The 22,463-nt window shown below is 48.5% G+C and overlaps 1 protein-coding gene across 1 annotated transcript in view; it reads left to right on the top strand.

The window, feature by feature from the left end:
• The window catches only part of IQCA1 (IQ motif containing with AAA domain 1), a 180,070-nt gene that overhangs the window by 131,727 nt on the left and 25,880 nt on the right, over nucleotides 1-22,463 (top strand). Inside the window, exons 14-15 of the mRNA XM_065930694.1 lie at nucleotides 6,822-6,929; nucleotides 10,939-11,138. Of these exons, the coding sequence (XP_065786766.1) occupies nucleotides 6,822-6,929; nucleotides 10,939-11,138 (308 nt within the window). The remainder of the gene's footprint in view (nucleotides 1-6,821; nucleotides 6,930-10,938; nucleotides 11,139-22,463) is intronic.

Below are 22,463 nucleotides of genomic sequence, written 5' to 3'. Positions count from 1 at the left end.
TCATCCAAGGTAAGGAGCAGTGGCTGTGCTTTGCTGGAACAGCTGTGAAGAGATACCCCACATCCAAGGTAAGAGAAGCCCAAGTAAGATGGTGGTGTTGCGAGAGGGCATCAGAGGGCAGACACACTGAAACCACAATCACAGAAAACTAGCCAATCTGATCACAGGACCACAGTCTTGTCTTACTCACTGAAAGTAAGCCATGTCGTGTGGGGCCACCCAAGATGGTCGGGTCGTGGTGGAGAGGTCTGACACAATGTGGTCCACTGGAGAAGGGAATGGCAAACCACTTCAGTATTCTTGCCTTGAGAACCCCATGAACAGTAGGAAAAAGCAAATTGATAAGCTACTGAAAGAGGAACTCCCCAGATCGGTAGGTACCCAGTATGCTACAGGAGGTCAGTGGAGAAATAACTCCAGAAAGAATGAAGGGATGGAGCCAAAGCAAAAACAATACCCAGCTGTGGATGTGACTGGTGATAGAAGCAAGGTCCGATGCTGTAAAGAGCAATATTGCATAAGAACCTGGAATGTTAGGTCCATGAATCAAGGCAAATTGGAAGGGGTCAAACAGGAGATGGCAAGAGTGAATGTCAGCATTCTAGGAGTCAGCGAACTAAAATGGACTGTAATGGGTGAATTTAACTCAGATGACCATTATATCTACTGCTGTGGGCAGGAATCCTTTAGAAGAAATGGAGTAGCCATCATGGTCAACAAGAGTCCAAAATGCAGTACTTGGGTGCAACCTCAAAAACAACAGAATGATCTCTGTTCATTTCCAAGGCAAACCATTCAATGTCATGGTGATCCAAGCCTATGCCCCAACCAGTAATGCTGAAGAAGCTGAAGTTGAACGGTTCTATGAAGACCTACAAGACCTTTTAGAACTAACACCCAAAAAAGATGTCCTTTTCATTATAGGGGACTGGAATGCAAAAGTAGGAAGTCAAGAAACACCTGGAGTAACAGGCAAATTTGGCCTTGGAGTACGGAATGAAGCAGGGCAAAGGCTAATACTTTTGCCAAGAGAACCCACTAGTCATAGCAAACATCCTCTTCCAACAACACAAGAGAAGACTCTACACATGGACATCACCAGATCGTCAACACCAAAATCAGATTGTTTATATTCTTTGCAGCCAAAGATGGAGAAGCTCTATACAGTCAGCAAAAACAAGACCGGGAGCTGACTGTGGCTCAGATCATGAACTCCTTATTGCCAAATTCAAAGTTAAATTGAAAAAAGTAGGGAAAACCACTAGACCATTCAGGTATGACCTAAGTCAAATCCCTTAAGATTATACAGTGGAAGTGAGAAATAGATTTAAGGGACTAGTCAAATCCCTTATGATTATACAGTGGAAGTGAGAAATAGATTTAAGGGACTAGATCTGATAGACAGAGTGCCTGATGAACTATGGATGGAGGTTCCTGCCATTGTATAGGAGACAGGGATTAAGACCATCCCCATGGAAAAGAAATGCAAAAAAGCAAATTGGCTGTCTGAGGAGGCCTTACAAATAGCTATGAAAAGAAGAGAAGTGAAAAGCAAAGGAGAAAAGGAAAGATATAAGCATCTGAATGCAGAGTTCCAAAGAATAGTGAGGAGAGATAAGAAAGCCTTCCTCAGTGATCAATGCAAAGAAATAGATGAAAACAACAGAATGGGAAAGACTAGAGATCTCGTCAAGAAAATTAGAGATACCAAGGGAATATTTCATGCAAAGATGGGCTCAATAAAGGACAGAAACGGTATGGACCTAACAGAAGCATAAGATATTTAGAAGAGGTGGCAAGACTACACAGAAGAACTGTACAAAAAAGATCTTCATGACCCAGATAATCACGATGGTGTGATCACTCACCTAGAGCCAGACATCCTGGAATGTGAAGTCAAGTGGGCCTTAGAAGGCATCACTACGAACAAAGCTAGTGGATGTGATGGAATTCCAGTTGAGCTATTTCAAATCCTGAAAGATGATTCTGTGAAAGCGCTGCACTCAATATGTCAGCAAATTTGGAAAACTCAGCAGTGGCCACAGGACTGGAAAAGGTCAGTTTTCATTCCAACCCCAAAGAAAGGCAATGCCAAAGAATGCTCAAACTACCGCACAATTGCACTCATCTCACATGCTAGTAAGGTAATGCTCAAAATTCTCCAAGCCAGGCTTCAGCAATACGTGAACCGAGAACTTCCACAGGTTCAAGCTGGTTTTAGAAAAGGCAGAGGAACCAGAGATCAAATTGCCAACATCCTCTGGATCATGGAAAATGAAGAGAGTTCCAGAAAAACATCAAAAATCAAGAGAGTTCCAGAAAAACATCTATTTCTGCTTTATTGACTATGCCAAAGCCTTTGACTATGTGGATCACAATAACCTGGAAAGTTCTGAAAGAGATGGGAATACCAGACCACCTGACCTGCCTCTTGAGAAATGTATATGCAGATCAGGAAGCAATGTTAGAACTGGACATGGAAAAAAAAAAAAAAAAAAAAAAACTGGACATGGAACAACAGACTGGTTTCAAATAGGAAAAAGAGTACATCAAGGCTGTATATTGTCACCCTGCTTATTTAACTTATATGCAGAGTACATCATGAGAAACGCTGGGCTGGAAGAAGCACAAGCTGGAATCAAGATTGCTGGGAGAAATATCAATAACCTCAGATTTGCAGATGACACCACCCTTATGGCAGAAAGTGAAGAGGAACTAAAAAGCCTCTTGATGAAAGTGAAAGAGGAGAGTGAAAAAGTTGGCTTAAAGCTCAACATTCAGAAAACTAAGATCATGGCATCTGGTCCCATCACTTCATGGGAAATAGATGGGGAGACAGTGGAAACAGTGTCAGACTTTGTTTTGGGGGGCTCCAGAATCACTGCAGATGGTGATTGCAGCCATGAAATTAAAAGACACTTACTCCTTGGAAGGAAAGTTATGACCAACCTGGATAGCATATTAAAAAGTAGAGATATTACTTTGCCAACAAAGGTCCGTCTAGTCAAGGCTATGGTTTTTCCAGTGGTCATGTATGGATGTGAGAGTTGGACTGTGAAGAAAGCTGAGTGCTGAAGAATTGATGCTTTTGAACTATGGTGTTGGAGAAGACTCTTGAGAGTCCCTTGGACTGCAAGGAGATCCAACCAGTCCATCCTAAAGGAGACCAGTCCTGGGCATTCATTGGAAGGACTGATGCTGAGGCTGAAATTCCAATACTTTGGCCACCTCACACGAAGAGTTGATTCATTGGAAAAGACCCTGATGCTGGGAGGGATTGGGGGCAGGAGGAGATGGTGACAACAGAGGATGAGATGACTGGATGGCATCACCAACTCAATGTACATGAGTTTGTGTGAACTCCGGGAGTTGTTGATGGACAAGGAGGCCTGGTGTGGGTCGCAAAGAGTCAGACACGACTGAGCAACTGAACTGAACTTAACTGAACTGAGAGATGGTAAATGACAGGGAGGTCTGGCATGCTGCAGTCCGTGGGGTCGCAAAGAGTCGACACGACTGAGCAACTTAGCATGGAGTAGAAAGGAAATGTTAGAAACTGATTCCACCTTGATTTCTTAATATTTTTTATTTCTTATCTTTTTGTTCAATATGTATTTGTTTGTTTGGCTATACCTGTTCTTGGTCCACCTTGATTTCTTAATACTTTTTATTTCTCATCTTTTTGTTCAATATGTATTTATCTATTTGGCTATATCAGGTCTTGATTTCAGTATGTGGGATCTTGTTCCCTGACCAGGGATCGAACCGAGGCCCCCTGCACTGGGAATGCAGTCTTAGCCCCTGGACCACCAAGGAAGTCCCTGTTTCTCATTATTTTTTGTGTGGTTGTATGTTCCTATTCTCTGCATTTATTTCCTCTTTCTGTGTTCATTCGCCAGGGCTGCTGTAACAGGTACCACAGTGGGGCAGAGGGGGCAGCTTAAACAACAGAAAATTACTCTCTCCCAACTCTGGAGGCTAGAAGTCCAAGGCCAAGGTGTCAGCGGTGTTGGTTCATTTTGGAAGCTCTGAGCTCTTCCAGCTCCCCACCTCTGTCCTGCTTCCTGCAGACCTGCTCCCTGCCGGCCAAGCTGTCTTTGGGCTCACGTGGCCTACACTGACCTCATCCTAGCATCTGGTGTCTTACCCCATGGTTTGCTGTCGACTCAGTCACTGGCGTTCCTTGGCTTCTGCTATATCTCCCGTCTCTACCTCCATCCTCATGACCTCCCTGTATGTGTGTGCATCTGTCTCCAAATTGCACCTTTTTATAAAGGACACCCTCTTATTGGATTAGGACCCACCCTAAGAATCCACCAGGGATTGAACCCACGTCACCTGCATTGGGAGGCAGATTCTTAGAGTTTCCAGGGAAACCCCACTCAGACACATTTTAAATGTTTCTTAGAGCCAAGGTTAAAGGGAGATTTTAGGTTTTCTATATCATATGTGTAGGACTTTCACAGTGGCCAAGTGATAAACAATGTGCCTGCCAACGCAGGAGACGTGGGTTCGATCCCTTGGTTGAGAAGATCTCCTGGAGAAGGAAATGGCAACCCACTCCAATATGCTTGCCTGGAAAATCCCATGAACAGAGGAACCTGATGGGCTACAGTCCAGGGGTCACAAAAGAGTCAGAAACGACTTAGTGAGTAAACAGCAACCACCCTAAGAACCTCAGCTTAGTTCATTTCCTCTGCAACGACCCTATTTCCAAACAAGGTCACATTCTGAGATACTGGGAGTCGGGGCTTCCACATACGGATTTTAAGAGGACGACGCCGCCCGACCCATGACACGTTCCTGTTTCTCTTCCTGTTGTTGTCCGAGGTTTTCTTACCCTTTTTCATGCTGTCTATCTCCAGTGCCTTTTCCTCCACGATTTCCGTCTTCTGTCCCTCATGGAAGACCTCGTGTCTGCAAGGAATGCTGAAGTCGCTAAGTACTGAATGAGTCCATGGGAAAAGTTGATTACAGCTTCCATGCTGGGAAATAGCAAAACGTAGTAACACGCTTTCGGAATGAGTCTCATCACTTGGTGAAGGGTCCTTCCCTCTCTTGGAACCAGCACCCACCAGTTCAACTTCATTTGCCTAAATAAAATCTACTGGGGCTCTACAAAACCGGGCACGCCTGGGTATTAGCTCTGATTTACTTAGGCAGGGACAGGGGGCTCTTTTCACGTCCCCTCTAATGTCGTATTTACAGCGAGAAGTGCAGGGTTGAACAGCGGCTGCAGGAGCCTTCCTGCTCCAGGGCAAGCGAAATTAACCACTCTTCTGTGTATTCCCTGCTCATTTCAGAGCGTGGGGCTCGGAAGCCGTAAGGCGAGCTTTCCTTATCACTCGTCTCCTTCACCAAGACCACTGTCCTTGCCAAGGACACTTTTCATGTGGAGGCTCTGAAAGGCTGTCATCCACAACAAAACAGCAATCATCACCTAGTTTTTAATTCTCATTTTCTTAGCACTTGAAAGTGCTTTAAAGCCCTCGATATTTTCAGGACTTCATAGGCACATGGATGTGTTAAAGTCCTTTTAGTGTTTCACACAGACATAAAGGTATTTGTCATATGTATATAACATTGGGAGCTCTGCAAGATCCCAAGTGTTATGAGAAGAAAAAAAATCAAGAAATTGTGATTCATTTATGAAATATTTTTCCTTCAGATTCAGGTACAGATCAAGAGAGAATCAAGTGAGCATGTAAAAGTCCATCCTCATGACAAATGGAGAGAGCCAAACTAATTTTCCTGGTGACCTTATCTAAATTAGTTGGAAAATAACACTTCAGATTTATGACTAGTTACAATTAAGCTCTTTGAAGCCTTCTAATTAAACCTGTAAAGATTTATTTCTATATTATTCCTTTGGTAATCCTTTAAAAATGATAAAAATGTTAATGAATATCACCCTCAAAAGGAGATATTTCTGTTTATCCTAAATTAGACTCAGATCCTTCCTTTCAAATGATTGCATTTCAGGTTCAGATTTACACACGTCCAATACAAATTTCACGTCCGTTTTAAATAAGTTATTTTTAAAGTTTGTGAAAATGTTAGACATAATCTCTTGGAATAGAAATTAAACCAAACCTGTTGTGTTTTAATTTACTTTATATGTCCTCCATATGTCCTTGCTCTTCACATATGTAACATATGTCCTTCACATATGTCCTTGCTCTTCACATATGTAACATTCAAAGGTTATTTTTTAAAATACTAGGAGGCTGGTCATACTCAACAGAATTCCCAGTTATTGTAGTGAGTATAGAAATGTTTCTGTGGCTGGAAGTTTTTCTTCAAGCCTTTATCTAAAAAGTTCTTCATGATGACTCTTACATAATATAATTATATTCGCTCAGAAATATTAAATTTGTATTCTCTGTTCATTTTTGTTGTTGTTGTTCAATTGCTAAGTCATGTCCAACTCTTTGTGACCCCACGGACTGTAGCATGCCAGACTCCCTGTCCTCCACCATCTCCCAGAGTTTGCTCAATTTCATGTCCATTGAATCCGTGATGTCATCCAACCATCTCATCCTCTGCTGCCCCTTTCTCCTCCTGCGTTCGAATTTTCCCAGCATCAGGGTCTTTTCCAGTGAGTCGGTTCTCCACATCAGGTGGCCAAAGTATTGGAGCTTCAGCATCAGTCCTTCCAATGAGTATTCAAGGTTGATTTCCCTTAGGATGGACTGGTTGGATCTCCTTGCAGTCCAAGGGATTCTCGAGAGTCTTCACTTGTTAATTCTGCAAACGACTAAACGATGCGGCTCAGACGGGCATAGTTTCCCGTTCATTCATCCTGTTTCTTTTCTCCCCAGGCGAGTACAGCTACCTGGGCACGAGCCTTCGCCAGGTGTCCATAGAACCTATGCCTTCCCTCCTGGATGTCCGACAGCTCATCACCCTGTACGGGATCCTGCCGCTAGGTAAGGGCTCCGCCCGCCCTGCTGTGCCTGTGCCGGAGGCAGGGGTGTCTGCTCGTGTTTTCCTGGTTGTGGTCAAGGTACACTGCCGTTTAACTCTTCCTACCGAGAGCTGTGGCTAAGGGCCGTTCCACTGGGTTGAGGCATCCTGGAGCAGCCAGGAAGGTACTGCCCGGAAGCACAGCGGTAGCGCCTTGGAGTGTCTGCTTCGCATCCTTTTCACTGGCGTCTAGTCACTTCCCAGAGTTGTGTTAGTTTCTGCGCACAGCGAAGTGAATCAGCCACATACGTGCACATGTCCTCTCCCTCTCGGATTTCCTTCCCATCCAGGCCAGCATGGTGCCTTAAGTAGAGTTCCCTGTATGCTATACAGTATGTTGTCATGAGTTGTCTCTGTCACACATGGTCCCAGTAGTGTCTATGTGAGTCCCAGTCTCCCCCCTCTCTCCCCCTTAATATCCATACATGTGTTCTCCACATCTGTGTCTCTGTTTCTGCTTTGCGAATAAGGTCATCTATATCATTTTTCTAGATTCTGCATATATGTGTTAAACGTGAAAGTGAAGTCGCTCAGTCGTGTCCAACTCTTTGTGACCCCGTGGACTGTAGCCTACCAGGCTCCTCCGTCCACGGGATTCTCCAGGCAAGAGTACTGGAGTGGTTTACCATTCCCTTCTCCAGGGGATCTTCCCGACTCAGGGATCCAATCCGGCTCTCCTGCACTGCAGACAGACACTTTACCATCTGAGCCACCAGGGAAGCTATGAGTTAATACACAATATTTGTTTTTCTCCTTCCGATTTACTTCACTCTGTATAACACTCTCCGGGTCCATCCACATCTCTGCAAGTGACCCGGTTTCGTTCCTTTTATGGCTGAGTAGTATTCCCCTGTGTGTATGTACCACATCTCCTCTACCCAGTCCTCTCCCGATGGACATTTAAGTTGCTTTCTTGTCCTGGCTGCTTAACCTTCTGGGCTGAAACCCCTGATGACCAAACTCTGGAGAAATGATAGACAAAGCCAGCCCCTGCCATTCAAAGTAACCTCAGCCTGAGGTTGAGCTTGCCTTTTATGCACAGGCTCTGTCACCAGGGCCTTAATAGAGCCAGCCCTTCAGTGGGGCTGTATTTCATAGATGTAAAGAATCAAGACTCTTCCAGCTTCCACTGAGGTTCAGTCGCGATTGTTCAAACAGACCAGAGTCTGCAGGAAAGTCTGGGCTTGCCGTAAGACATACCTGCTGCCCTCCTTCACTTTTGTGTGTGTTCTCATGACTTCGGTCTGTGTGTGACCTGAGTCTCTGGGGCAGGGGCAGGAACCCCGGCCAGGCTGTGCTCTGATGACCACTCTGAACTGTAAATCGCATTTTGTTTCCTTAATTTGCTTTAAAGTGAGATGGAAATAGTTCGGACACTTCTTATCTTATTCCACTTTGGGATTTTTTTGTTTGTTTTTTTGCTGCATCACGTGGCATGTGGGATCTTAGTTTCTCAACCAGGGATGAAACCCTGGCCCCCTGCAGTGGAAACGATGAGGCTGAACCCCTAGACCGCCAAGGAAGTTCCTCCACTTTGACTTCAACAAGAGCTTAAAGTTCAGGACTTGCCTGCTGATTCCAAGGAGAATCTGCCTGCCAACTCAGGGAATGCAGGTTCCATCCCTGATCCGGGAAGATCAGAGCAGCTAAGCCCGTGCACCACAGCTATTGAGCCTGAGCTCCAGAGCCTCGGAGCCGCAACTGCCGAGCTCACATGCAGCAGTTACTGAAGCCTGCGGGCCCGGGAGCCCGTGCACAGCAGGAGAAGCCACCGCCGCGGGAAGCCGTCACACCACAACGAGAGAGGAGTCCCAGCTCACCGCAACTTGAGAAAGCCGCTCGCGCAGCGGTGAAGACCCAGCACGGCCAAAAATAAATAAATGAACAACTTTAAAAAGAACCTAAACCTATTGGCAAGATATAGCTCATTCTTCTTTCAACTTCATGTCGGAGGTAGTACGTGGAATTAGGGGTCAACATAGAGCAGTGCAAGTCGCAGTCATGTCTGACTCTTTGCGACCCTGTAGACGATGAAGTCCATGGGATTCTCCAGGCCAGAATACTGGAGTGGGGAGCCTCTCCCTTCTCCAGGGGATCTTCCCGACCCATGGATGGAACCCAGGTCTTCCGCATTGCAGACGGACTCTTTACCAGCTGAACCACCAGGAAAGCCCAGGTGCCGACATAAATAAGATGCACATATAACATAAACAAATACATAATCCTTGGGGATCAGCATAATTTGGGGTCAATAAAATCAATGTACAATGCTTTCAGGATCCATGTAAATAAACAGATGCGCCCTACACCCCCATCACAGCGTAATGGAAGGCAGCAGAGAGCCAAGAACACCAGGAGGTGACAAGATTTTCAGGGAACGCCTGACCAGTGAGGCTGTGGTGGATTTGCATCATCGGCAGGTGAGGGGCGTCGGCTCCAGGCTGCCTTGAGGGTCCGGGAAGAAGTGTGCCCAGGACGCATCCTGCCGGGACCCTCTTCTTGTCACTGAGAAACCTGGAGTCCTCGCGGGGGTCTGCCCGCCCCAGGCCGCAGACCCAGCAGGGCCTTTGTTCCCATAACCCGTTCATGGGTTTGCAACCTACCAGCAAGTCGGACAGAGAAGCTCGCTCCCGTGGCAGATTGTGAGGGCTCCGTCTAAATGCCATACATCTGTAGTAGCATCCAGTCACAAACAGGAGTGTGTGTGTCGGCCTGAGTGTTCAGGTCGCCACTGCCAGGGTGAGAGAGCCTTTGTCTGGGCGGCCTGTCTCTGCCGTCGTGGAAACGGGGTCTGCTCCATCGTAACACAGTATCGTGCCCTCGCCAACCGCAGGTGAAGCATGCCCGGGTTATTTCATTTTAGAGAGGTGCTCAAAACTACTTTCCAGGCTTTTGTGGCACGTAGCAGGTAACCATAAGCCTTCTTTCTGATGACGCAGATCAATTCCCTGTGTCTTGTCGATCACACACAAAGAAAGAGAAGCACAGTCGTACTTAGAATATGGGTATATTTCCAGCTGACCCAGAAGAGCCCAGCGGTGGACCCGATGCAGACTAGTGTGACAGCAGATGTTCTGACCTCGGCGCTCCGCAGGATTTCGTTCCGTCCACTCCCCGACTAGTTGGTGCCAACATGTGCTCCGATCGTGTTCAGAATGGTGCGAGAGATCAAACCCGAGTGCCAGTCTGGACTCAGAGGAGATGGACAGTGTGGTGGAGCGCAAAAGCCAGAGACCTCTGAGTGACCCGATGAGTCTCATCGTTCCATTATCAAGCATCGTGTTCACTCCGCCCCCACTGACAGGCCAGACCCCAGGGCAGGAGAAACCACCCCAGACTTATTGCACAACACAGGGAACTCAGCTCAGTATTCTGTACTCACCTAAAGGAGAAGAGAACTGGAAAAAGAATCGATACACACGTATGTGTGTAACCAAACCCCTTCACTGTATGCCTGAAGCCAACACAGCGTTGTTAATCACCTGTACTTCAGTGTAAAATAAAAATTCAAAAAAAGGACCCAGGGTACCGCCATCTGGACCTCAGCTTTTCCCCTTCCCCCCTGTATCTTCCTGTCCACTTCAAATTCACCTACCCAAGGCTTCAAAGGGCGTAGTTGCTGACAAGCAGAGAATCCCCTGCCCCCTCCCCACAGAATGCCGGAGGTGAGTTATCGCAGGAATGTTCTTTAAAATTACAAGTTTAGGGAGAATGCTGGGGTGAGGGTGAGAGAGAAGTGATGTATTGGAAATCCAGGGAGACCCGACCGCTCCACCTTGATGTACAAATCAAAGGTGTCACCGAGCCGGCTGAGACAGGAGGCGCGCCCCTGGTGAGAAGGCTTTCAACACATCCATCACTGTTGTCGAGACTGGGGTCACGCCGTGGAGTCACGGCCTTGATGGATCCTGACCTAAGAACCTCTTGTTTTTTTGGCAGGCTCTTAGAGCCTCTGCTTCTGCCTTTCTTTAGGTTCTGCAGCTGTGCATGAGAAAGCCCCTTTGGTGAAGTCCCTGCTATTGGCCGGACCATCTGGGGTGGGGAAGAAGATGCTGGTCCATGCCATCTGTACCGAAACCGGAGCCAACCTCTTCAACCTGTCTGCTGCCAACATCACCGGGAAATACCCAGGCAAGAATGGCCTCCAGATGATGCTGCATGTGGTCTTCAAGGTATTTGTCACATTTCCCGGGCTCTGGTTCTCCTCCTCCTTTCATGTTAGCTTTTCAAATGCTGCAAGGTGAGGTGGTTAGATGGCATCACCACCTCAATGGACATGAGTTTTGAGCAAACTCCCGGAGACGGTGGAGGACCGGGAAGCCTGGCAGGCTGCAGTTCCTGGGGTCGCAAAGAGTCGGACGTGACTTAGCGACCGAATGACAACAATTTCCCGAAGTCACCTAACACAGACCCTTTCCTTAACTGACATGCACGTCCCTCTTAAACATCCCCTTTGTGTCCTCTGGTAAATTACTTTATCATTGCATCTCGCTGAGCATCCAACAGTCAGACACAGCTTCTCTCTTGGTAAGCACCCTACTGTGCCATTCACATCAGCCTCCTCTGTCACGGGAATGCTCACATCTTCCCTCCTGCAGTGCTCACGTCTCCTTAAAAATTAAATCTTTTTTCAGCCCACCTCCCTCTAATAATGGCATCAGATATTTGCATTTGGGGGGGTATTCTTTCTCACATGGCTTGTGAATTGCAGTCAGCTCCTCATATCCAATATAAGGAGGAACCCACAGGAAACTAAGCTGACCAGAGTAGTGTAGATATTCAGTTACATAGCATCACAGACTCAATGGACATGAATCTCAGCAAACTCTAGGAGATAGTGAAGGACAGGGAAGCCTGGTGTGCCGCAGTCCATGTGTTGGCAAAGAGTCAGACAGGACTAGTGCCTGAACAACAGCAGACAGCAGCCCAGTGTCAGGTAGCAGGGTCCTAAAGATGCTACTCAACCCAGCACTGTGATCTTAGACAAACTTTTCACCTCCCTGGGGCTCTGTTTCATCATCACCAAGATAAAGTCAGATCAAACGATACTGTCAGCCCTAAAAGCTATGATTCCATGATACCATTTAGATATAGATGGTGATGGATGGATAGACTTCTGTTCTTGTTTAGTTGCTAAATCATGTCCAACTCTTCTGCGAGCCCATGGACTATAGCCCGCCAGGCTCCTCTGTCCACAGGATTTCCCAGGCAAGAATACTGGAGTGGGTTGCCATTTCCCTCTCCTGGAATCCTCCTGACTCAGGGATAGAACTCACACCTCCTGCGTTGAACAGGCAAGTTCTTTACCACTGAGCCACCTGGGAAGCTAAGATATATAGATAGATATTAATAGATAGATAGATAGAAGCAAAATATACATATACACACACACACAAGGACTGCCAGGTTTTAGAGTATTCTGACAGTGAATGTTTGTGTATTTATTTAATATTTATTTTTATTTATGTATTTTATTTGGCTATTGGGATCTTAGTTGCAGCACGTGGATCTTTGGCTGTGGCATTTGAACTCTTAGTTATGGCATGTGGGATCTAGTGCCCCCACCAGGGGTTGAATCCAGGCCCCCCTGCATTGGGAATGTAGCATCTTAGCCACTGGACACCAAGGAAGCCCCCACATATTTATATCTAATATTAAAACTGGACAGGATTTCATTTTCATTTGGTTGTGTACTTCAAGGATGCCCTTAGGCTGTTCAGTTCACGTTTGGTTTCTAGAATGCCAGGTAAGCCAGCTTTGACTCTACCAAAACATACCCGTAATAAGTATTATCCAGTACGTGGAGCTAGGTGTTAGCTCTGCTTCTGCTTTTAGGGGAGATGGTTACACGTGAGCAGCTGCTCAGACGGGAGCAGTTCCTTTTCCGTCTTCTCCTAGCAGACAAAAAGGAGGAAGTGATGGCAGCGGGATTGCTCCTCCCAGCCACGTGGACCCCACACCGCACGAGTCAGCGCATCTTGGGGTTTGTTTCCGTTTGACTGCTTTTTTCCTTGACTATGTGTCACATGTTTCTTTTTCTTCATAGTCTATCACTCTGTCGTATCATAGTCATGCTCGGCCATGTCTGACTCTTCACAACCCCGTGGACTGTAGCCCGCTGGGCTCTTCTGTCCATAGGATTTTTCAGGCAAGAATACTGGAATGCATTGCCATTTCCTCCAGGGAATCCTCCCAACCCAGGGACTGAACCCACATCTCCTGTGTCTCTTGCACTGCAGGTGAATTCTTTACCCATTGGGGAGGCCTGTTTCTTCATATGATTAATAACTTTTTACTGGAGATTAGACATTGTGGATAATATGTTGTTGATACTCTGAAGCATGCTAGACTTAGTTCTAACAGGCAGTTAAATTACTGGTTGATCAGCTTGAACTTGCAGAAGTTTTGTTTTCCATTTCATTAGTGAGGGTATATTTTGATTTTGCCCTTAGTCCTGGAAGCTTGTCTTTACTTTGAGGTTTCAGTGGAAATCTTGAGCTGTTTACGAAGTTCCTTTAACTTGGCAGAAGCTAAGGTATGTGCTCAGTTGTTTTACTTTTCCAGCTGTTGCTTTCCACTGAGCTTCTTGGAATCTTCCCCCATGGATGCATACTTGCAAGGTTAACCAAGAACTTGGAGGTGAGCTGGAATTTGAAGCCCAACAGCCTGACTCGTGGCCTCTATGTACTTAGCCACCAAGCTCAAAGCACTGAGTTCTTCAGAGGAAAGGTAAAACTCATTCTCTTGCCCAGAAGAACGCCTCAGGGAACTCATTCTAAATGCCAGATTTTGTTGACATTGTTAAGTAACCAACAGAAGCACATGCGTGTAAAAACATTGGCATTTCATGAGCATCTGGGCATCACAGACCTTACACCTCTCTGTGTTAACTCAATCACTCCTCACAGTAGCCTTAGGAGGTGGGCAGTATCGTTATACCCATTTTGCTGATTTAAGAAACTGAGGTACACAGCATCTAAGTAATTTTCCAGGGTTGCAGTGCCGCGAGATGAGCCTGATCAGTCTGGGTGCAGAGGCTCCAGGCCTAACACCCGCATTATTCAGCCTCTGAATTAAGCCTCCCTTCTCCACCCACCAAAGGGCTTTGTCATTCAGACTCTAGGACAAAGCCCAGGGCATGGTTGTTTTATTTGCTCATGCTGCTGAGAAGTTTGTCTTGATATCAGACAAGCTGTCTTGGCATTAATTTGAATCATTGCAAACGAGCATTCTGTGGAGAACAAAATGCTGGATGTCAGATTATCAAGATGTGGATACAGCCTGAGTATCCACCCTGGCCACTCCGCGTCAGAGGGCCTGACATACACCTCATTACGCTTCACCTTTACTGTGTATGTAAGTGATTAATGGAAGGCCCAGAGGTCTCAGGAGTGGGAGTCATTCAATTAAAAATCGCACTGAGCCACGGTCCCCTGGCAGGACTGCAGAGCAGCTATCTGCATTGCAAAGGGGTACTTGCTTTTAATTAATCGGAGAAATGCAGAGAGCCCCACACGTGGGCCTGAGGGCAGCAAAATTAGGATTTGAGGCATTTGCTCGAGTAGGTGAAATAACAGAAGGGCCTGGTTACTCATCACGTCTTCTCATAAAGAATTCCTGTGGCTGAGTTCCTCTCTGCAGCGCTAAGAACGCAACTCTTAGAAAACATCACTTCTGCCTGGAGGCCTTTCCCTCTCCCACAAAACCCTGTGCACGTGGGAACACGCTGGTGAAACACGTCTCTGATTTGTTTTCCAAACACAAATTCAGATTTTCCAAAAAAAGATTTGAAAGTAATTTAACAAAACATTCTATTTTGTTCTCATTATTGTGGGAGGGCTTCTTTATTCCACACACAATAACTCCAGTGCGTTCCTTCACACATGTGTGTACAGCACAGGTAAACAATTGCCACTTAAAATTCTCTCTTCCAGTAAAGCTAGATGGGGGAACGAATACACATCTATTTGGTGGTGGTGGTGGTTTAATCGCTAAGTCGTGTCTGACTCTTGCGACCCCAGGGACTGTAGCCTGCTAGGCTCCTCCTCCGGCTAGGCCTCCTCTGTCCATGGGATTCTCCAGGCAAGAATACTGGAGTGGGTTGCCATTTCCTTCTCCAATACATCTGCTTAGTTAGGACATATTAGAAATGCATCTAACAGTTAAGAACTGTGGGATAAAAAAAAAAAAAAAGAACTGTGGGATAAATGATTTTTTTATTTATTATTTTTGGCTGCAGGGGGTCTTCATTGCTGAGAGTGGGCTTTCTCTAGTTGCGGCAAGCGGAGGCTGCTCTCTAGGTGCGGTTCCCTGGCTTCTCATTAAAGCGGCTTCTCTTGTTGTAAAGCATCGACTCTAGAGCGCGGGCTTCAGTAGTTGCAGCCTAACGGGATAAGTGATTCATATTTAATAGATTTTTTTGGACAAAAGCTATCCAGGCAGGGTGCCAGCCTCCTCTGGTGTTTTGTGATGGTTGATCAGAGGATGAAGGTGCGAGGAGGACTCGAGTTGTCTGGCCAGGAGTCCAGCACATACCAAGGAGTTTTCTATTCACTTTCCCTTTTGATTGCCCCAGCTCCTGGTGAGGCAAGTATTAATGTGCCCATTTTACAGACCAGAAAACTGAGGCTCAGAGTGCTTCATTTGACCAAATGTACGAGAGAACTAAGGCTTCTCTTAGTTGGAGCTAAGCTGGCGCTAGTGGTCAAGAACCTGCCTGCCAGTGCAGAAGACATAGGAGATGCAGGTTCGATTCCCGGGTCAGGAAGATCCCCTGGAGAAGGGCAAGGCAACCCACTCCAGTATTCTTTCCTGGAGAATCCTCATGGACAGAGAAGCCTGGTGGGCTACTGTCCATGGGGTCGCCAGGAGTTGGACACGACTGAAGCAACTTACGCACGCACAAGAGAACTAAGGGGCTGGCATCTGGATTTAAGCCTGGGTCTGATTCAAAAGCCGTCACCTGATCCCCAGCTGGCCTTTGGGGGAGTGAAGGCTGGGTAGTCCTGTTGTAGCCATGCATTCTGGGAAACAAACTCACTCAGAAGGACAATGCAGATAGTGGAGTGCAGTTTATTACACCTGCGGGCCCAAGGCAGAGTCTCCTCTTAGCCAAGGACCCCGATCAGTTTTTCTGAAAACCTTAGATACCCTAAGTGTATGTGCTCAAAACCACCTCCCCAAATTCTCTGAATTTAGTCTGAACAAAGGAAAAGAAAGATACAATCAAAGGTAACCCATGATTCATATGCCTCAAGCCTAGGTACTTAACAGTGGACAGTTATCAATAGGCCTGTGGTCATATACAATAAGCATAATAGAATTTATGATTCTATTCAGTCACACAGATAATTAGGGTATTCTTTCAGGTGACGGAGGGTCTAAGTAAGAGTCCTGGGGCTCGTCCATCCAGGAGGCCTGGTTTTCCAGCTGGTGTGTCGTTTCCATAGATACTGGGCATAGAGCTCAAGGTCCACCCACCGGGGCTCCTTGCTGGGCTCCCAGCCAACCGCCCGTGGCAGCCGGCCAAGAGATCTCACCCAGATGTGCTGGTGTAAACTCAGCTGGCCCAGGAGGCAGGAGAAGGGGAGCCCCACCAGTTATGTCTCTGTAGCTCACAGAGACCTCTACTCCTGGTTAATAACCCACAGATATCATGGATATTCATGGATGATTTTAAAAATAAAACAGATGTATAATAAACAGAACAAGTACGTCAGCCCTGTCTTTACAAGGTGAAATTCAGGAAGGACAGAGCAAAGACCTACACCTGACCCCCCACCCCGAAACAGAGCTGCTCAAATGGGGGTGGTGGGGCTTCAGTGAGGGAGGAGAGGAGAGGACAAGGGAGAAACAGGAGACAGCTGCTCTGGTGGAGCATCAGGTGTGGAAATAGAGGCACCAGGGTGGGAGGAGGGGGCCCGGTGCCCATGAGCCCTGAGTGGCTGCTGTCAGGAAGCGGGGCCCTCCTGCGGAGCCACAGAGAGGGTTTCAGGTTGAGCAAAGGCATCAAAGAGATCCAACCAGTCCATCCTAAAGGAGATCAGTCCTGAATATTCATTGGAAGGACTGATGCTGAAGCTGAAACTCCAATACTTTGGCCACCTGATGCGAAGAACTGACTCATTGAAAAAGACCCTGATGCTGGGAATGATTGAAGGCAGGAGGAGAAGGGGATGAAAGAGGATGAGATGGTTGGATGGCATCACCAACTCAATGGACATGAGTTTGAGCAAGCTCCGGGAGTTGGTGATGGAGGGGGAAGCCTGGCGTGCTGTGGCCCATGAGGTCTCAGACACGACTGGGCAACTGAACTGAACTGAAAGGCATCAAAACCTCTCTCTCTCTCTTTTTTTTTTTTTTAACCACAGACTTTCTATTTTAGAGCAGTTTCAGTTCACAGTGGCAGTGAGAGCGTCCCACACCCCCAAGGAGGATGGGCGGCTCGGAGGGGAGGGCGGTCCCAACCGCGGATGCCCCAGGGTGCCGCCTGCCATGAGGATGCCCGCGGGCGCCACGAGGCGCACAGGACCGGCTGAGGACTGCAAAGCATGGTCCACATCTGCTCTTGCTCTGTGGTGGGCAGTGGGGGTGAGCAAGGGTGATGTCACAGGCACTAAGGGATTTTTAGCCAGTTTGAAAACCCTTCAAGCAGGGGGTGCCTTAAATGCGGCTAAATGGTGCCTGGGGAAGGTGAGCGAGGCCTCGTGCCCAGGTGTTAACTCCTGCACTTCTCAAAGTTGGCACAAGGTCGGGCAGATGGGCGTGAGCTCGTTATTCTGATGTGGCTGGGAGTCAACCAGAGGAAGGGGTTCCAGGAGGCAGTCTGGATGGTCTTGTAAGCCTGGCGCCCTCCAGGCAGCAGCCTCCTCTGATTCCAGCAGTGGTATCAGTGGGCTCCTGCCAGCAGCACTGACCCGCTTCCCCATGCCACCTGTCACAGCCCATCCGCTGCGCCTCCATCCCCAGCCTCCTCCTGGTCCTCTCTTCCACCTTCGTTCACCTTCCTGCCCGTCAAGGGTCAGCCCCGCCCAGCTCTGGACTGTTTAATCCACCTCTGCTCATCCTGTGACTGATATTCACGGTTTATCCCAGCTCACACCCAGTAAGGACTTGTTGTATTGGGTTGACCAAAAGGTTCATTGAGGTTTTTCATCCAGCGTAACGAGAAAACCGGAGCAAACTCTTTGGCCAACCCAGTAACATGTACAGTTACATGAAAGATAATACAGGGAAATAGAAATTTTACAAATTATCGTCTTTAAATAATGGAAGTAGAGAACAAGCCGTCTTCACATACTAAATATGGGAACAGAATCCAGGTGACTATAGTTCGGGAAAGTGAGCCCCCCCATTGCCCCCTGCCCCGGGTCTTGCCCAGGATGGCAGCTCCTCCCTGGCCACTGCCGGCTGCCCACAGCCCCCATTCAGACACAGGAGGCCACTCGCTCTGCAGGCAGGGACCGTGTTTCCCAGCCTTCCCTGCTTACCACTGCAGATGCTCAGCAAGTCTGTGTGGCTTGGATGGATGGATGGAAGGGCGGGCCGATGGTTGGCTAGGTGGCTGGACTGTCCTTTTCAGTTTGGTAAAGATACAACCCCTAAACCTGGGTTTTCCTGGGGTTCTCTGTAGCAAGCAGAATAGCACCCTTTCAGAAAGAACTTCCACAGCTTCCAAGAGTCATTTGGGCAGATCTAATTAGTAACTCAAGCATGCCAAACACAAACTGGTTTTCATGGTTTAGCCATTATATCCCAACCGAAGAGAATCGCATCCTGATGGCGGATGTTTGACAGCATTTCTTTGGAGAATGCAAAAGATCAAATCCATAAAATTCACAGGGATGGGGAAGTGACTGTTGGCTAGACCTTTCCAGAAATTGAAAAAGCGCGTGTTGGGTGAAATGTATTAGTCTGAAATTGATAATTCGGTAGGACTGCAGAGCCCTCTACTGGCGATGGAAATAAACTATCCCCAGTAACCGGAAAAGTTCCGTTGTGAATTAATTACATTTAATTGCCCATGACCTCCAACTATCTGTGGGTAATTTACATGACGCCTTTCCATTACTAAATGAAAATTAAAAGAGCAAAGGATACCATTTTTCATTAACAAATTGGCAAAGGGTTTTTTTTTTAATTGTTAATGCTTTGTTGAGAAAAGCTTGAAAAAAAATTGTGGCTGGAGAAGAGTGAAGAGAGGGCCTCCAGGAGGGCAGGTGGGCCACACAGGCGCAAGTGAGATGAGCCGGCAGGCAGGTCCTTCGACCTCGGGGCTTCATGGACCCAAAAGACCCATCTTAAGCCCTGTTTGGTTTAGCGAGAAGGCAGAGAACCATCCAGATGTTCAAAACACAGGGACTAAATCCATAAGTGATGGAGCTTCTTATTAAAAGGCTGTTGGTGAAATAAACTGCACACAGAGTGAACAGGAATGTAAAGCAGTGTGTGAAGAGCCATCTCGTGTTTGCAAGCATTGATGGAGAGAAAGGTCTGTAAAGACAGGAGACGACTGATGAGTGGTTCTCAGCGAAGGGGGCAGAGGGGGCATGTCCGAATGTGTATTCTGAAATTTTTACCAGTACTCCTTTTGCGTGGCAAGACAGGACTGAATTTGCAGGGCGCATGTGTCCAAGGGATGCCCCGGGAGATGCCCTGACTGGCAGGCACCCTGCCTGCTCCCTCCGTGGTCCTCCCCACTCCCAGTGGCCATACAGCAGAAAGGGTGTCTCCCCCCAAGGTCATCCTCTCCTGGGCTTTACCTCCCCGCCCAATGCCGTCTGCAAGCTCTGCCCTGCCCACCTTTCCTGTCTCTGTCCCGTGTGCTCCTCGGCTGCCTGTCACGTGGCTCCTGTCCCCTTCACACCACCCGTGACCTCCTGGTTGCCAGACGCTCAGGCCAGCACTGCCCGCCGTCACCAGCTCCCCGATGCCCCTCCCTGGGCTCTGAGACCGCCCCCTCTTCTGTGCCCCTTTGACCTCCCCAGGCTTCCCTTCTTTCTCCCCTCCATCAGCGTCTCCACCCTGTGGACCCCACTCTGCGGCCGGGCTGGCATCCTCCCCTCTCCCCGCATCCCCCATCCATTCCCACAGCCCCACTGCAGCCTCAGAGGCCTTTGCAGTCCCACCTCCCTTCTGTCCACCCCCCAGACCTGCCAGTCCTCTTGCCTGGAGGTCCAGCTGCCCTCCGGCTCCCGTGGCCTAAATGGACCTCATCTTTCATCCCTCATCTGATCCCCTGTTTGGATTCCTGGGCCCTCGTCCTCCTGGTCGCCAGGCCCCCCAGCACTGGAAACGCCCTATTTCCTCATCTCTCACCCAACCATCACCAGGTCTCACTGCTGTTGTCCAGTTGCCCAGTCATGTCCAGCTGTTTTCAACCCCATGGACTGCAACACACCAGGCTTCCCTGTCCTTCACTCTTTCCTGGAGTTTGCAAAAACTCATGTCCATCGAGTCGGTGATGCCATCCAATCATCTCATCTTCTGTCGTCCCCTTCTGCCTTCAACCTTTCCCAGCATCAAGGTCTTTTCCAGTGAGTCAGTTCTTTGCATCAGGTGGCCAGAGTATTGGAGCTTCAGCTTCAACATCAGTCCTTCCAATGAATATTCAGAACTGATTTCCTTTAGGATTGACTGGCTGGATCTCCTTGCTGTCCATCTGGCAGATCCTAAATGCCCCTCACACCCATTTCCTGCCCTCCTACCTCTCCTTTGCTCAAATCCTCACCTCTTCTTCCTCCTAAACTTCTCCCTGCTTCCAGCCTCAACTCACTTCCCAGCACAACCTCTGGGGGCACCCCCACCCCCTTTCCGGGAAACAGCCAGCTGGTCATGCTCCTCACCCCCCCAGAGGGATTTGTCGGTAACACACCAGGATTGAAGGTCATGATTCAAGGCCTTTATAGACTCCAAACAGCTTCCAGGATAAAAGCAAACTCCGTGGCAAGGCCAAGGCCTTTCTGACACCTTCCAGAGTGACTGAGCAGCCCACGTGGGCACATCCCCGCCCTGCATCCCGGCTCCTGCCCCTAGTGTGGCAGACACATGCCCTCCTCCAGGCTGTGGACCTTCTAGAGACCCTTGCAGGCTCTGTCTGCGTTAGCCCTCGTCGGCACCCTCCACGTCTGCTTGCCGCCCTCATCCCCTTCTCCCTCCTCCTGTTGGAGGTGGTCCTTGCTGACACCCATTTTCCTGGGCCCGCCCTCCCAGCCCCACCTCACCATCCCCTCCCACCGGTGGACTCGTTGAAGTCAGGGGCCCCAGCACCCAGCAGAGTGGCCGGCACATCAGAGCTCCTCTGCCGATGTTTTATGAGCGGAAAATGAGAGAATGGATTTCATTCTACAGTGCAGTTGTTTAGTTGCTCAGTCATGTCCGACTCTTTGTGACCCCATGGATTGTAGCCCGCCGGGCTCCTCTGTCCATGGGGATTCTCCAAGCAAGAATATTGGAGTGGGTTGTCATTTCCTTCTCTAGGGCATCTTCCCGACCCAGGGGTCCAACCCGCATCTCCTGCATTGGCAGGCGGGTTCTTTACTACTGAGCCACCAGGAAGCCCTTCATTCTACATGTGTGCTTAGTCACTCAGTCGTGTCTGACTCTTTGCGACTCCCTGGACCGCAGCCCACCAGGCTCCTCTGTCCATGGGGATTCCCAGGCAAGGATACTGGACTGGGTTGCCATGCCCTCCTCCAGGGGATCTTCCTGACCCAGGGATCCGACCCAGGTCTCCGGCGTTGCAGGGAGATTCTTTACCATCTGAGCCACCAGGGAAGCCCTCATTCTACATACTGGACCCAAAATGATAAAAACCACTTTCCTCCCGACTGCCATTCAACTATTTGAAAACGGTTCACTTGCTCCCTGGAGTCTTCTTTTCCCCAAGGAAAAGAGCCTCGGGTCTTTCCATCCTTCCTGGGCCTGGCAGGGCCCAGGCTTCTGTGCCTGCCTTCTCTGCCCAGGACTGAACACGGTCCCCAGGCATCCCCTGAACAGGCTCGCCACCGAGGAAGGTCAGAGAAATAGAGATTCACGCTCTGGAGGACAAGACAGTGATGGTTTTTAAAGCCTTTCTTCCTATTAGAATGAAAGGTGATAGGAAGGGACACGGGCCAGGGGTAAGGAAATGCTGTGGAATAGGCATCTTGTCTCCATGGCAACGTGGCAGCTTGCTGCCTGGGTGACGGCATGGGCCTGCGGGTGTCAGACCGACCCAGGGATGCCTCCGGGTTCCACACATCCCGGTGCTGCTGGAGGGGGCACGCGTTACTGACTTCCCTCTCCACCTCGGCGACCTCATGTATTAAAGGGGGGTGGGGGTGAGGCGCACCTGGCTTCACACCTGCCACGTTGTGAAGGGGCAGCAGTGGTGTCCCAGATATCAGGTGACTTGCAAATGACCCTTCCTCGTACCGTTGTAGTATCATCCAAGAACTTGCCTGGGAAATGTCTTCTGTTCATTTGATAACCCCTGAGCCCTTCCAAACCACGTGGTC

The sequence above is a fragment of the Muntiacus reevesi genome, chromosome 1, assembly GCF_963930625.1.
Source record: "Muntiacus reevesi chromosome 1, mMunRee1.1, whole genome shotgun sequence".
Lineage (NCBI taxonomy): Eukaryota > Metazoa > Chordata > Mammalia > Artiodactyla > Cervidae > Muntiacus > Muntiacus reevesi.
Note: the sequence above shows the minus strand (reverse complement) of the source record. Positions and strands in the feature narration are given on the sequence as shown.